Source organism: Phytophthora infestans, genomic scaffold (genome assembly GCF_000142945.1).
Source record: "Phytophthora infestans T30-4 supercont1.48 genomic scaffold, whole genome shotgun sequence".
NCBI lineage: Eukaryota > Oomycota > Peronosporomycetes > Peronosporales > Peronosporaceae > Phytophthora > Phytophthora infestans.
The window spans coordinates 643719-660307 of record NW_003303711.1 but is presented as its reverse complement, the minus strand read 5'-3'; the positions used below and the strand labels follow the sequence as shown (position 1 = coordinate 660307).

Sequence of the window (16589 nt, the reverse complement as noted above, 5' to 3'; positions counted from 1 at the left end):
TCTTCCGACACACCGTCGTAGTCGGGCTGCTTCACGTAGCCGAGTAGGTGCTTGCCATCTAGTGCTGCGCACACACGGGTCTTCCAGACGTCGAAATTCTCGGCGCCGATGAGACGTGGGAAGTCGTCGCTTGAGGCTTGGCTTGGGCTCATAACCTATAACTCGTATGACAGGTCGAGAAGAAGTAGGGAGAGGAAGAAGACGTTACTTGTAGGCGTCAAAAGACGAAGTGAGTACTTTATTAGTATTAGGAGGCCACCAATAGCTGTACACCAGCCATTAGTGTCTGTATAGTTTAAGCCAGTCATACCGACTTAAACAGGACCTCCTAAATCTCATTATAATATTTTGGAGTGACTAAGGTCAACTGTTTAGAGGCTACTTCAACACTTTTAAAATGAGTACTCATACGATTCGAAACTGTTATGACAGGGTAATGAAATCGCTGGATTATCTCGGGACTCTGGATAAAATTCAGAGAACGTGTGCAAAATTATCCCCTTCTGTGACATCACCTTCTTTTCCCGCTTAGGTACGGGTGCAACATTTTAGCACCTTTTCTCTTATTCCAGAATCCGCCGGCTCGAGGGCAATGGTTACTTTGTTCTGTGCCGTCGTTGGTGTGGCTGGGAGCACGTTCCCTGTGGACATTAACGAGAACAAGTCAGTGGGGCACTTGAAGAAAGCGATCAAGGCGAAGAAGATGTTCCAGTTTCCTGCCGATGAGCTGCAGCTCTTCCTGGCAAAGGCGGCGGGCAACGCATGGCTGTCGAGCCTCACTGAAGATGTGAAGAAGCTGAAGAAGGGCGAGAAGACTGCTCTCGTCAAATCTCTAACGCAAGAAGAAAAGGAGCTGCAGGGAGAGGATCCGACTTCTGAGTGTCTGGAAGGCGTGGATCCCCCGAAAGTGAAACAGATTCACGTGCTGGTGGCGTTGCCTTCTGGGACAAGTAGTGCGCCTATTTCTGATGGGACGGACTTATGGCTGTCGAGATTTCAACATTGTGAAGTTGCAAAACTTACGCTACTGCCGACACGCGGAGATCTTAATGAATTTATCGGACAACCTCTCCCTGTAAAGATTGGGTTACCGCAGTCTGTGTTTCAAGCTTGGTCGAGTCCATTGATACTAGGCCAACTCCTTTGAGATAAATTGTTCGAGCTAAACGACATTTCGCCGTGCGAATTTTTAAGAGATTCGGTGTTTAGCGCTGCGTTCCTGTACCCGCAGGTGGATAGGGATGCCACAGAGAGTGCATTTCATCATTTCTGGGATTCAAATATCCGTGTGGTGCTCGGGTTTGTGTTTAGGCGTGCTTACGTCAACCGGGATTCGAGCAGGAAATCCTCGTCAGGTTTGAAGCGACCCGACTTTTTGTTTGCTTTGGATCATATCTGTGTTTTTCGTGGTGAGGAGAAAGAACCTCGTACTTCTATCACTGTGCCTCGTGAGGAGCTCTCTAAAAAGCTGGTGTGGTCCTACGGTGGAGTGCCGTATGTGTTTGGCTATGCTGCGTCGGGCTTCGAGCTAGAATTATTTGCTATCTATCAAGACGTCACGGGCAACGTTAAAACCCACCTTATTGGAGGGTTTAGCTTGCAGCATGCGCCGGAACGTTTTCGACTTGTACTGGCACTTCTGAATTTGTGTCTGCTTTTCCCGGCAATTGTGCAAAACTGTCCGGCCTCGGCAGGGACCGAGTTCATGGACATCCATCGCGCCAATGGCGTCAAGGTGCGGTTGAGTCCGATTCTCGTCGATAAGATCTTTCATACACAAGAAGAGTATCGTCGCGTGAAGCAGATCTACGATTCTTTGAAAGCTTATGGGGTTCCTTGTGCCGATGCAGTCGTCACGGTGGGATTCAGACCAATTGAGGTTGACACTTAAGCCCCGCGACATTGAGATGAAGCCATGCAGCTTTGAGTGAACTGTTCGTCGCGCTCGGGAACGTTCTCGAGGCCCTTGTAGTCCTCCATCGCAACGGGTGGGATGCACAGAGACATCCGTTGGTCTAACGTGTTCAAGCATATCGACCGCGTTGAATAGTTTTTGATCGACTTCGCTGATGCAGCTCAAAGTCCGCAGAAATATCCCAGCGGCGATCACTTGACGCACGACGAACACGCTTCAGATATTTTTATGGAAGGTGGATCCCACACGACTGCGGTTGACTTATGGGCCGTGGGATACCTGGTGAAGACAAGTAAGATTGAACGGGAATGGACTGCGGAGCCCGAAAGAGCGCTTTTCCTAGATCGGTTGATGAACCCAGACCCGAGTGCTCGGCCGACGGCAGACGAAGCCTTACAGCTTCTGTCACGTTTTGAACGTGAAGCTGCTGAGCAGGAATCACAGGGCAAGGGTGTGCGCAAGAAGCACAGACGTGCCTGAATTTTTACATCGCTATGGCACTACCATTACGCGCTGGGACGAAGTACTAACAAGAGGTTCGCTCCAGTTGTGGTATGACCAGTTGACGCATACGACGTGAGACAAATTTCTAGTTTTCCTTTCTCAGCTTGAAGTGTTGTTGTGGGCAGCCACACAGCATACATACTTAATATAACTTACTTCTTCTTTTGCCAAATAAGGCTCAGGTCCTCTGCAAGCCACGACCTACAGCTAACACCTTGCTGAGAGCCCCTCTGCGAGCCAAGGGTTGTCACTTTGAGATATCTCAAACCTTGTGGAGGCAAGGAAGGCAAGAAAGTAACAATGAGTGAAGAAGGTGCGGATGTGTCCAGAACAGTAACGTTCCAGGTTACGACACGAAAGAAGACTACGGGTCGCGAACGTGAGTTTATCAAGATCAGTATTCCGCGTTTTAGTGGAGGCTCGGCTCAAGAGTGGCTGCGGTGGATACAGCAGTTCGAACATCTGAGTATCATGAAGAAGTGGACGTCTGAAGAGAAGTCACAGCACTTGCATTTAGTGCTTGACGATGAAGCCTTGGATGCGTGGATTGACACAGCGGAAGATGTGGACATGACGGACAAGGATGCCTTTCAGAAGGCATACGAGTCGTGGGGTCACATGTTTGTACCTAATATGTACCACGAGCGGCTCGAAGAAGAGCTATTTCTATTTGCGAAGCGTCGCAATGAAACGGTCGCTGAATGCCATCAGCGAATGCGTCAGATTATTCGCATGCTTAAGAACCTACCAACCAATGCTCTGGAAATAGACGAGCAGTCAATGATCCGTACATTTAAGCGGGCCATGCCAAACGAGTGGAAGACCGCCTATGAGTTCAGCGGAGTTCACCTCACCACCATGCCAAAAGCCGTACAGTACTTCGAGAGACTCGAGCAGTCCGAGCGACGTCAAGGTAAAGAGCGCCATGCTGGAGGGTGGAAACAGCATGCCAAGCAGAATGGCAGTAAGCAGAATGGCGGAAAGCCGAATGGTGGGAAGGCCAATGGTGGGAAACACTTCGGGAAGAAGAACAAGAAGGAGTTTAACTCGTCCAAGCAGTTCCAGTCACGTGATAAGACCAACAGTGATAAGTGGTGTAGCTTACACAAGACAAGTTCGCATAGTGACAGCGAGTGTTTTACGCAGCAGAAGAATGCGTCGAGAGGTGGTACTAGTCAGTGGTCAGCAGCAAAGAAAACGGAGGAGGCGAAGATGACAAACGTCGAAGAAATGGCCTCGGATTACTCGTTCAGCGATGAAAGTGAGTGTAAGGCCATCAGCAGAATACTGAATGACAAAGAGCCAGGCAGGAAGCCGCCAATGCGTCTCCGTTTCCGACTGTGTAAGACATTGCAGGAGCGCGTGGCGTTAGTTGACACAGGTTGCGGAACAAGTTTCATCAATGCCGATCTATTAGCAGCTAATCAAGAACTTGGGTTCGAAATGACTCCCTTGGATCTGACTTATGAGCAAGTCGGTGGGTATGTCAAAGCTTCAGGGTCTACGCCAGTTCAATTCCGGTTTATGGATTTGAATTATGGATCTCGCATTACGCACACATTTTCAGTCATTAACAACACCAGAGACGAGATGGTGATTGGACGGGATCTGTTGAGTGCACTCGGGGTAATTGTCAACTTCCGGGACGGAATGGTGGAGTGGAAAGGCAACACTGTGGCAGTGAACACTGGAGACAAGTCCAGGGTGAGCGATGAAAGAGGAGGCGAAGACGTGCAGGAGGAGGTGAAAGAAATCAACGACACGTCAGTGGAACCGAAGGATCTGGTGGGAACGGCAGATATTGACCAATCCACATACGAGCAGATTCTGGTGCTGTTAACGCAGTTTGAGCAGCTGTATAATGGACACTTAGGACGGATGACATTTCCAGATTATATTCTGCCTATGGCAGAACAGTACACGCCTGTCCAAGCTCGCCCATATTCGATTCCAAGGTCTGAAGAGAATGCAGCACGAAAAGAGATTCATCGACTCATGCAAGTCGACGTGTTGGAACAGATCTTTGGTAGCGAGTGGTCTTCCCCAGCGTTTTTCTTGAAGAAACCAGATGGACGTCTGAGATTGCTAACTGACTTCAGAGCTTTGAATAAGTTCCTGAAGCGTAACCCATATTACGTACCCCTAATTAGGGATGTTTTCGTTCGACTTGGTGGTGCAAAGTTCTTCTCAACACTGGATGCTAACATGGGATATTACGCTAGACAACTGGCTGAGGAGAGCAGGCCGTTTACTGCATTCTGTACTCCGTTTGGTAAATTTCAGTATAAGAGACTGCCGATGGGAATCTCAACGGCGCCAGACGAATACCAAGCGTGTATGTCAAGAGTTTTAGGCGATTTGGACTTCGTTATCGTCTATCTAGATGATATTCTCATTTTCTCCAGAACGGCAGAAGACCATTTGGAACATCTACGAGTGGTGCTTTCACGTTTGCAGGAGTTCAACGTGACACTGAATGGTAAGAAATGCCGTATCTTCTGCTCTAGTGTGGAGTACTTGGGCTTTACCATTAATGCAGACGGGATCAAGCCCCAAGAGAAAAAGATTCAAGCCATTCTCCAAATCCAACGGCCAAAGAATAAGAAAGAGCTACGTCGGTTTATCGGTATGATAAACTATTACCGGGAAATGATACCGAGTAAGACAGCGATGTTGAAGCCGCTGACGAGATTAACGTCACCGAAGGTTGTATTTCAATGGACATCGAGCGAAGACGACGCTTTTGAAGGGATCAAGAAAGCTTTAGCAAGGGCCGTACTTCTGACCTTTCCAGATTTCTCGCAACCGTTCGAGATTTATGCAGATGCGAGTGGAAAGCAGTTGGGTGGATTGATCGAGCAACAAGGGAAGCTGATAGCATCGTACTCTAGAAGCCTCACTACAGCACAACAGAATTATACAACGACGGAATTGGAGTTGTTGTCTGTGGTTGAGATCTTGAAAGAGTACAGATCAATGCTACTTGGATTTCCAATTGTGGTCCATACAGACCATAAGAACCTCATTTATCCAACGGAAAATTCCTTACGGGTCAAGCGCTGGAAATTACTTTTGTCGGAATACCATATCACGTGCAAGCACATTCCAGGGAGAGACAATATCGCTGCAGATGCGTTTTCTCGAATGACGTACGACACGAGTAAGAAGACAGGAAATGCTGAGCTAGAAGCCCTGTTAATCGATCCGGTTGAGTGTGTGCTTGACGGAAATTACATCAAGCAACACCAGGATGCAGACTCGACCACACAAAACATAGTGCAAACATGTATGAACGGCACCAACAATCCCGATTATCAGATCGAGAACATAATGGGTGCACGTCTTCTTAGTTGCCAGCATCGTGTTGTGATTCCAAAGGAATTACGTCAAGAATTGGTGGAATGGTATCACACTCAGTTGGTTCATCCAGGTGCGAAACGCCAATATCACACGATGAAGTCGTTTTACTATTGGTCCGGTATGGAGCGTACAATCGTAGATTTCGTGAAGAAGTGCTTAACATGTAAGCGTGCCAAGCTACACAATGGGCCACAAGCGTATGGCAAACTACCACCGCGTCAAATGCATAACGTCGATCCATTTGATGTAGTGCATGTGGACACCATGGGACCGTATGGTAGTGACCGATACTACGCCTTGACCGTGATTGATGAAGCCACGAGATGGTTAGAAGTATCGATCCAAGAGAACAACAAAGGAAAAACCACTGCAGAGAACTTCGACGTGACGTGGTTATGTCGTTATCCAAGACCAAAGGAAGTTGTATTCGATCGAGGTAATGAGTTCAACACAACAGAGTTCCGTGAGATGCTTGCGAGCTATGCAGTCAAGCCGAAACCAATATCCTCGAAGAATCCTCAAGCCAATGCAATTTGTGAACGAGTACATTTGGTACTAAACAACTGTATTCGCTGTTATCCGGAGGCAGACTGGCGTCAAGTTATTCAATACGCTGCATTCGCAGTACGTGCAAGTTTTCACACGATTCTGGATACAACACCTGCACATCTGGTCTTTGGGCAGGACTTGATTACACGACAACTTCATGAAACGAATTGGAGTTATCTCACTAAGCGCCGATTTGAAGCCATATTGAGAGACAACGGGCGCGAGAACACCAAGAGGCTGGAGCATTTCTATCACCCAGGAGATCAAGTAATGATTCGAGTAGCTGCAAAAGATCGCGGCAACAAACACCGTGAGGTGGCCAAAGGACCATACTCCATCGTGGAAGTGCACGGTAATGGCACCGTGACGCTGGATTATGGAGTGACGCAGGAGCGCGTCAACATTCGACGTCTCTTTCCATGTTGAGCGGCAACTGGCATGGGGGTGAATAACAAGAGGTTCGCTCCAGTTGTGGTATGACCAGTTGACGCATACGACGTGAGACAAATTTCTAGTTTTCCTTTCTCAGCTTGAAGTGTTGTTGTGGGCAGCCACACAGCATACATACTTAATATAACTTACTTCTTCTTTTGCCAAATAAGGCTCAGGTCCTCTGCAAGCCACGACCTACAGCTAACACCTTGCTGAGAGCCCCTCTGCGAGCCAAGGGTTGTCAGTACTCTGGTACTAACAACAGGAGTAGTCGATGAATGAGCAACACACGTTTTTCTCATACATACTTCGAATGTATGAGAAATCTCGGTTGACGAGAGAAACTCGTTGACACACGCGGCAGCTATCATGCGGTGCGAATGTGGCCACTGGTTGTCGGATACGCCCGCCTTCACGGCGGCCACCCCGATACTATCTATAGTTGGTTAGGTACACCATCGCAGCCTTCTCTATTAATCCCTGAACACTGGAAATCGTCGCGGTCTGCACCGTCGCCGGCATGTTTGCGTTGAGGGGACGGTGCCAAAGTTGTCAATATCACTCATCGTGATTGTGCCGTAGTCGGTGAGTTGAGTGGTAGAATGAAAAGCCGGTCTTTTGCATCTAAATAAGCTCGGAGCAGCGGGAACATCGTGACACTTGCGCAAACGCCCGAACTTCCGCGTCCACGGACCAGAACGCTGACCACACGGCAGCGCTGTCAAACAACGCGCAGTCCACGTCCAGCTCGATCATCGCCAGCAGTGCTTTCCTCACCTTCCCGGCTCTCCACACCATCCACCCACTGCCGCCTCCCCGCTGTTACCGTTGCTGCAGTATCCGCCACCCGCATGCCGCCCTTCCACTGTCGCGGACGTCGCCACCCTTGCTCACCACCTCATTCACTCTGCCTCCTCACGCTTCTTCCACTCTAGCTCGCCACCATTGCCGCCACTCCACTCGCTCGCCGTCCCAACCTTCTCTTCCTCTTTCCCTCTTTTTTTAAACTTAAAGTAAAATGGTAAATATTTAAAAATAAATGCATACATTTTAACAGGTACATGCAGTATTTTTGTTTAAACCACATTTTATGTTACGGTCGGAGGTCGGAGATTTTATGGTATGGACGTCTGAAGAAATCATTTTTTATTTTGGACCAGCAAAATGACTGTTTTAATGCCTCCAGACCTCACTAAGCGCAAGAATCTGACACCGAAAGAGCGAGAGTACGCTCTGTCTCTAATGGCGTCGCGACGACCATGACAGTGCCAGACAAGACCTACGCCCGCGTTTCGGCTCTCCTCGGGTGTTCAGAGCGCCAAATTCACCGTCTGTGGTAGAAAGCTCGTGATGGGGTGAAGAGCGGCAAGTTGTGCGATGTGGAGAGCGGTAGGAAGGTGCGCAGTGGTAGGAAGTCACCGGTAGACGGCGAATTTCCCCGAGAGCTCGCAGAGAAGATCGCGCTTACGCCACTCCATCTGCGAACGAACCTTCGAGCTTTAGCGGAGCAACTCGGTATTGCCAAATCTACGCTGCATGTGTACCTACAATCTGGGTTGTTTCGGAGTCATCACGCTCGACTAAAACCTCAACTCACGGATGAGCAGCGCGTTGCAAGGATGGAGCTCGCTCTAATGTTTGTGGAACCTTCTACTCGTGGTGGATATGAATTTGACTCTCTTCTCAATTACGTGCATTTGGACAAAAAATGTTTTTTTTTCGAAAAAAAAAGAGGACACCCGCTATTACTTAGCTCCAGATGAGCCCGCTCCCCACATTACCGTGCACAGCAAAATCTTTCTGGTGAAGGTGATGATTCTCGTCGCGATTGCGCGCCCGCGGTGGGTGGCTGAGCAGAACACGATCTGGGATGGCAAAATAGGCACATGGCCTTTCGTGGTGTACGAACCTGCGCTGCGAAAGAGCAAGAGCAGAGCCGCTGGTACGCTTGAGCTCAGCACATATACGGTGGATCGTGACATATACGGTGCTTGCTTGGTCCATTCGGTCATCCCAGAGATCAAGCGACTATGGCCGTCTGGGAAGTGTGTCCGCCATCAACAAGACAATGCAAGACCGCATGTCTTACTGGACGACGTGGCCGTGATGGCAGCCTGTACTGGCGAAGGTTGGGACATGACCCTCACTGCTCAACACGCTAATTTGCCGGACTACAACGTGCTAGACTTGGGATTCTTTGCGTCACTTCAGACACTGCAGCATCGCTAAAAACGCCCGCACGATCGAAGAGCTAGTGAACAACGTCGAAGACGCTTTCCGAGCGCTTCCTTACGAGAATATAGACCGCGTATTCATGACGCGCAATCGGTATTTGAGGCTTCCTCAAGGTAGACGGGGGTTATAGCTACCGAATTCCGCATGAGAACAAGAAGAAGCTACTAAATGGCGCTGTACGTGGCTTGCTTCCTCAAAACCTTGGCTGTATTTCCGCAGTTTACCACAATGCGAAGAGTAGACTAAGTTCGGCTGTTTGTAGCAACCCAACAACAAATCGCACTTAATATTAAGCTGGTCTTTTATTTCTGGTCATGCTTAACTATGGGACCGGCCTTATATTTCTGGACAGAGAAGTAAATTGGAGCAGGTCCATAAACGCATAAACAGTCGCATCAGAAAAAAAACATTCTAAATAAAGTATGAAGCCGCTCACAATCCGTATCAATCGCTGCTTGTTGCTGTTGAGACAGGTGGCGCTTTGCATTTGAGCGTTGGGCTTATAGCCTGTCGGAGGGATGATTTGCGCAGAGTAATTGAACAGTACAGTATGGAGTGGGGACAAAAGTAGCGTAGTCTAGGCGGCCATAGTGGAGAGGAAGTCTTGAGTGTAGAAGGAGAAGACACTTGTGTTGGACTTGGTAAAAGGGGAAGTGATGAATTATAGAGTCTGGTGTTCTGGGGGGGGGTACTCTCCACCAACCCGTCCAGTTATATACGCTTTCTCTATATGAAATAGCACAATTATATTCCACTAGATAGTCATCATCACATGAAGATGCTTACTTCTACAGCCTCCCACATCGAGGAATGTGTATGATGCTCTATCTGTCGGGATAGTATTTAATGTACCACAGGTCGCTGTTTAGAACAGCCCTGTACGCACATGAACATTTACCAGAAGTAGGTCTTGTTTTTGATATTGATGATATTTTTCCTTTGACTTTCACTGTCAGATTTGTCATTTTGTTGCCGCTTTTGTTTTGGCAGCGACTGTGCTGATTTCATGTTTGCATTGTTATTTTGGCTACTCAGGAAAACCTTCCGTAGTGATTGTTGTTATTATCGTTTTAGTTATACGAATTCGTAGCAGCTACTTCAGGAAACCTTTAATTTTAAGGATCAAAACCTGTTCGCTGAATTGTTGCTGTTATCGTTTTAGTTATACGAATTTGTAGAAGCTACTCCAGGAAAATCTTTAATTTTGAGGATCAAAACCTGTTCGCTCTGTTGTTGCTATAATCGTTTTAGCTATACGAATTTGTAGAAGCTACTTCAGGAAAACCTTTATTTTTAAGGATCAAAACCTGTTCGCTCTGTTGTTGGCTACTCAGGAAACATTTGAGGCTACACCTGTTCACCGAATGTATCTCTTTATATTTTGTGTAAGCGTTTAGCTTTGTTCATTTCTTAAACTGCCATTGTTTTGCTCTTTCACGTGTGGATATTTCTTCACAATGTGTGATTTCGTATTTGTTTTTCGTTGCTGAGGTCTTATAGAATTGCCTCTCAATTTCATGAAATGGTTGATATAGGTGTTGCAGTGATTTTCAAATTGTTCTGACTATTTTTACTGAGAGTTTACAGTTTTCACATAATTTTGAAGAAAGGCTACAGCATTTTAAAAGCATGAATAACATCAAACAGTGTCATCGGTAGCGTACGCATCATATTTGCAGTAAGTGCGCAAGCTCTCGTCGTTGGGGTTATTTTACTCCCCAGAGGCTTATCGAGCTGCTTCTCGTTTGGAAGTTTATAATTATACTTTTTTCTTCGCAAGCGCTAGCGATAGATTTGCAAACTATCAATTTCATTGTAGATGGAATTGATGCAGTAAAACTATAGTTTGTTCTCTGTAGACAGAGGCTTTTGTAAGCCTGCCTTGTAGTCATAAAGTGTTGAATATTTATTTTCTCATTCTTTTGTTATGCTGGAAATGTTTGAAACTTTTGCCAGTGACAATAAATGTTAAAGTTTGGCGAATGCATGAATCGTTTTTGGCATTGATGCCTCCCAGTTTCATACATTTCTTCAAGTATTTGTCTCTCAACGTTTGGGGTATTTTTTTTGTCGTACAAGCTAGGCAGCCTTTGTGAAATTTGTAATTTTGTATTTGCATCATGCAAATTGCATGTTTGATTTTGTACATTATATTTCTTTTGTGAATGTAGCATAAATGAGTTTTGAGCTGCTAGGTAACAATGCTTGCACCAAAGCAATATTCTCAGTCGGAACACACTTCACTCACATTTTTCCTAGTTCACATATTTGGGGCATTTTTCTCTCTAGTGGCTCTTCGGATTGTATTCCGGATTTTATTATAGTTCATTAGTGAGAAGCATGCACACTATTTAGTCAATTGTCAGAGACATTGCTCATGCAAAAAAGTGTTATTGCTCGGTAAGCATAGATAGAGGCATTGTTAGCATATCTTTACTGTTCAGGAAGCTGAATGTCCGACAAAAGCTTGGTAGTATGCCATTCATTATCTGTCGAGACATTTTACGGCAGAGGCTTATACGGCTCACCGGCAAAACACGCCCACTGTCTAGAAATAAAAAAATAGAAATGAAATAATATATTATTAATTTATTATAATGGCAACTACCAGACCAGCAAAGTATTGACCGATTGAAGCCTTTGGCGAAAAAAAAAACATGATCGCCACATGTACTAATCCAAGTAGGAGTCGAGCTTGTCCTTGGTCATGCCTCGCATGCTTTTAATGTGGCGCTTGATACGGGTCTCCCACAGCCCCTCAATGGTATTAGTATGTGTTCCCGTTACCGTGTCTACAAAGTTGAGGCTGTGGTTGACCCAGCTATGCGTGTAGTTCATAGACGGTTGTTCTCGAGAGTATGTTGCTTGCTGCCACGTTCACAAACGTACGTAGCGAACATGTCGGATATGATCTTAGTTCTACAAAATAAAGTTAAATGAGGCACCGACTACCAAAAAAGTTAATAAGCTTACCGTGGCTTGATAAACTTCTTGATTATGGGAAGAAGTGTCTACTTTGTTTGTTTGTCGTATATGATCCGTCTAAACCATCGGCCAGTCCCGCGCTCCGCACCACCAAAAAGCTAGTATTCCTGGTAGTGGCGGCCTCTATTGTATTTACGCTTCTTGGCCAGGCTAGTCTCGTCAATCTCCACCATATGACCGTCACCTCCAATCTACACGCAAGATACCAGCAAGGTTAGAGCAACTTAAGCAACTTAAGCATAGTAATTGTGACACTTTACCTTTAACTCGGTCGTCAGGAGTTCCGTCGAGCACGTTCCGCGGCAGTACGCATACCAGTCACGCACTGGCGTTCGCTCGCCTCGGCCATTTCCATTGCCTGCGCCTGAGAGAGCCTCATGGTCCAGGCCAAGAGAAGGCGGACGGCCCGGTGTAGCTTTAGCTTGGCATCGTTGAAGAATGAACAGATCAGCATGCCAATGGATTGTTCTTTTCCATCAGCATGCTTAGTTCTGCGAGAGCACCGCCAGCGCTTTCGCGCCAAAGATGGCTTCATGAGGCTTCCGCAGCTTGGGCATCGCTTCTGCTTGTCTATCAGACCCACTTCCATGCACGCAGGTCTCATAGTCGCACGTCACCTCCATCACTTTAGAGAGGACGAAGAGACCTTCGTCCTCTACGTGGTACAAGTACGGTCTGCATAGTGAAGCTTGGGGCGGGGCTCGGGGCGGTACTTGATAGTCTTGGGCGCAAAATGCGTTGAGGGCAATTACATTGGCGGTTTGAAGTCCAGTGGGCTTATTTTTCATTTGAGTACAAAAAACAAGTCCGTTACAACATGGCGATCCTCCGTTTTGGCGCCAAAAGTGGGCGTGTTCTGCGGAAAATGTTTACACAAGGTTTACACAGCACTTGCTGAATGTACGAATTTCGCTTTAAATTTTTCTTTTCGATTTTTTCTTATTTCTAAACAGTGGGCGTGTTTTGCCGGTGAGCCGCTTATACATTTTGGTTGATGTTAGAGTCACACAATGTGATTGTGACTTCATACTTAAGTGCGTATTGGCACTACAGACCAGGCGCTGTGAACGAGGATGCCAATGACAAAGTCACAATGTAACGGGGTAAGAGATACCGTTACTAGCTTACACTATAGTGCGGAGGAAGCTCGCAATAATAAAACCAAGTCTTAGGTTTGTGTCAAATTCAACTCTGATTTATTTAGGACCAGGGCGGCTACCCCTGGCCTCGTGTGAACCACTCAAACACATGTCTATATCTGATTGGTCAATAAGTGAGTCTGGCTACTCACTATCAACCAATCAGATGATGACACTTTGGCACACGCTACCCGTGTGCCACTTTACCTACTTATGTAATAACTAAAGAAATATATACCTACTTATGTAATTGGAGTTGGGCCCATTACATCACCCTCCTCTCGAAGTTGCGCTTACGCAACATAAGCGCACGGAACACATTTGAAGAAAACTCGAAAACCGACAAGGCGGAGACATCGAGGACAGCGCGAAGGGCGGCAGCGCCAGCGCGTCGCTGGCGGTGGTAACAAGGGCAAGCCCAGGGTCGACAGGTGCGCCACAAGCTCTGGATGTACTACGAGGACCGTCACTGCGCGTCTCGGTTCCCAGGACACACATCGACGAAGTACCCAGCGTACATGCGACTTAGAAGACTCCGAGCTGGAGGCACTTGGATCACGGACACGAGGACCTCACGAAGTCGACTTCGTGGCGCAGTGGTCAATGCATGGGGCTTCCAGTCAGAACGCCAGGGTTCGATTCCCACCAGCCGCATTCACTCACGCACACGCGAGTGTTGTTTTGCTGCCAGAGCGAACAGCTTCGAACATCTCGAAGACATGAGACTTGTCGACGGAAGTCAACCACTTGAGCAACCCAAGTGAGCACCACGTTGTCGCCACTGGTGTCACCAGAATCAGGTACTTGTTGGCCACCGTGTCGCCGCTGGTAGTCGAAGTCATTTCGGCGCAGTTGTAGCGTGTCGGGTTGGCAACTCACTGGTCACCGGCTCGATGTCGCCGGTGGTTTCTTGTTTTCATTCTTGCACTGACAAGCCTGTGTCAGTGTTCGCCGCGGCTCACGCCGACGTTGCACGCGTCGGAGCGCGACATCGTTGTCGCCTCCTCGTGCGGGTCGTTCTCGTGGCCTTTCTCTTTCTCGTTCACGGTTTCCGCGGGGTGACCCGCGGAATTCTTCTTCTCAAGCAGCATGATCTCATACTCGTGGACCACGTCCGGAACGTCGCGAAGAAGGTTGGCGCGGGGCTCCCACGTATCATGTTCTGGGGGATAACCGAGCCTCACTCAGGCTCACGCCACGAGCTTCTTCACGACCTTCACGCCCTCCTACTCATTAACGCGAACGTACCAAGTAGCGGCGCGCGGTCGGAACCGCGTGAGGAACACGACTACGGACATTTCGTTGAGCGGTCGAGCTGTGGGGATCTTCGTGGTCAACGATACGCTCCACAATCCAGCGCGCATCACCCACCGAGTCAATTATCGGTGGTGGGCCTTCACGATGATACGGCGTACGCCCTGTACGTTCAGGGCGAGGTGGAGGCAGCTTCGAACCGTGCGTTGGACGCTCAGGTTGGGGCTGAGCGGGCGGAAGATCGTGCCTGGCGGGCTGAGCAGATCGCGTCGGAGCTACGTCAGTCGAATCGGGAGCTGTTATCTCGCCTACGGGGATTGGAGACGCATGTGCTTGGCTCTGCCCAGCAGGGAGATCGTCCGCGAGAGCGGGCGCCAGGGGCTGATGACTTTCTGGCGCGTCAGGATCGTCGAGCTGGTCGCCCGACGCATGCTCCGTCTGCTGGCTCGAATCAGGAATCGTCGCAGGGAAGTACCGCTTGAGTCGCCCGACGTAAAACGTCGGGTGGAGTCTAAGTGACGACGGGATGTCCAAGGTGTACGCGTCGCCCACAGCCTTGGTTACACGAAAAGGACCGATAAAGCGTGGGGCAAGTTTGTTGGCGCCGAGGTTGGTCACGGCGGAAGCGCGGATTCCCTCGGTCGATAGGAGAACGCGATCTCCTATCTTGAATACATTCACGTTCTTTCGACCGTGCTTATCAGCTTGTTCCTTTTGCTTGTCCACTGCGTTCTGCAGTGCGTCGCGGACGAACCTTGCGATGGATTGCCTTTGCATGACGAATTCCGCAACTGCCGAGCGATCGGCAGGAAGCACCGAGAATTTCGGTGTATAGTTTGCCGTGGTAACTTCTTGCTCACGATTTTTGCTGCCTGGATCGATATAGTTCTCCGACGTCCATCTCGTTATCGGAGATGCAGTATGCCGAGGCATTTGGACGGAGAACGAGTCAGGGCGTTCCCACTGGCTACACCCGAAGATAACCCTGAAGTCGAGTGCGCCGGCAGGCTTGTTGACACCGGTGAGGCTACCGGTGCGTGCTGAGACACCAGTTCATGTACCGGTGATGACCACGACACGGACACGTTGTCCCTAGAGCTGAGCGCATCTTCAGCATCCATGTCGACCGAAGGAGGTTCTCCCCCACCAAGGGTGGAGCCGCCAGCATCCGTGGGGTGACCCACGGCGAGAAGTGCCGGAACACGTGGGTGGCGAGCGTTGTTCACGAAGAACGGCGTCATACCCGTCGAGGAGTGCTCGGCGTTGTTGAGTGCGAACTCGGCTAGCGGTAGGAACGAGCTCCAGCTCGTGTACGAAGTTGCGTAGCTTCGGAGAACGTCTTCAAGGACGCGGTTGACGCGTTCTGTTTGTCCATCCGTCTCCGGATGTGCCGCAGTTGACATCAGCAATTTGGTTCCCAAGAGCTCGAAGAGGCGTGGCCAGAACGCGGATGTAAACCGCGGGTCGCGGTCGGACACGATAGACTCCGGCAGGCCGTGGTGACGAAAAATCACGTCGACGAAGTGGACCGCGGACCCTTCCGCGGTGATTGAGGCCGCCACCGGAACGAGATGGACCATCCTGCTGAAACGATCAACGAACACAAGTACACCTGTGCGCCCGGCTGTATCGGGCGGAAGACCGAAGATGAAGTCCATCGAAATGGAGCGCCAGGCTTCCGTGGCGACCGGAAGAGGGCGCAATGGGGCCTGAGACGTCGAAGACGGTTTGACTCGCTGGCAAGTTTCACATGTGCGGACCCACTTGCGTACCCACTTGTACATGTGCGGCCAATAGAAGTCTCTCGACAGAGCCGCGTACGTCTTCTCGCGACCGAGATGTCCTCCAGTCGGGGCGTCATGATACTCGTGGATTATGCGCGCACGTAGATCAGCGTCGTTTGGGACGACGACTCGAGGAACATCGAGCCTGTCGATGCTGTACTTGAGTAGATTACCGTCCAGTCTATATAGATCGATCTGATTCCGCGTGGTCTTTGACAGGTCACTCAGCGTGTCACTACTAGGAGCACGCAGGTGCTTCATGATGGCGCCGTATATAGGGTCATCATCGTACGCTGTAGCAATCTCGTCGCCCAGCGGGAGCGTGGGCGTGGTCAACGTCAAGTTGATGCCTGACGACACGCAGACCGCACATTCGTCGTCGTCCTCATCAGCGAGCTGATGTCCTAGCGCTTCACGGGGATCGTAGTCCGG

The 16589-nt window shown here is 49.0% G+C and overlaps 1 protein-coding gene, 1 non-coding gene and 1 pseudogene across 2 annotated transcripts; 1 reads left to right on the top strand and 2 right to left on the bottom strand.

Annotated features, from left to right (window-relative positions):
• Positions 1 to 592: 592 nt before the first annotated feature.
• Positions 593 to 2392, top strand: PITG_16609 (annotated as a pseudogene; the record flags this gene model as incomplete).
• A 4899-nt stretch (positions 2393 to 7291) lies between these two features.
• On the bottom strand, positions 7292 to 7746 carry PITG_16608 (uncharacterized protein; the record flags this gene model as incomplete). The annotated part of the gene is made up of 2 exons (XM_002897107.1): positions 7292 to 7537; positions 7738 to 7746. One exon carries the CDS (start codon positions 7514 to 7516, stop codon positions 7385 to 7387), a length of 132 nt encoding a protein of 43 aa, XP_002897153.1.
• Positions 7747 to 14299: 6553 nt separating this feature from the next.
• Positions 14300 to 14360, bottom strand: PITG_33062 (the record flags this gene model as incomplete). Its single annotated transcript, XR_009934456.1, has 1 exon — positions 14300 to 14360. It is a non-coding gene; the product is annotated as a 28S ribosomal RNA (ribosomal RNA).
• Positions 14361 to 16589: the final 2229 nt, after the last annotated feature.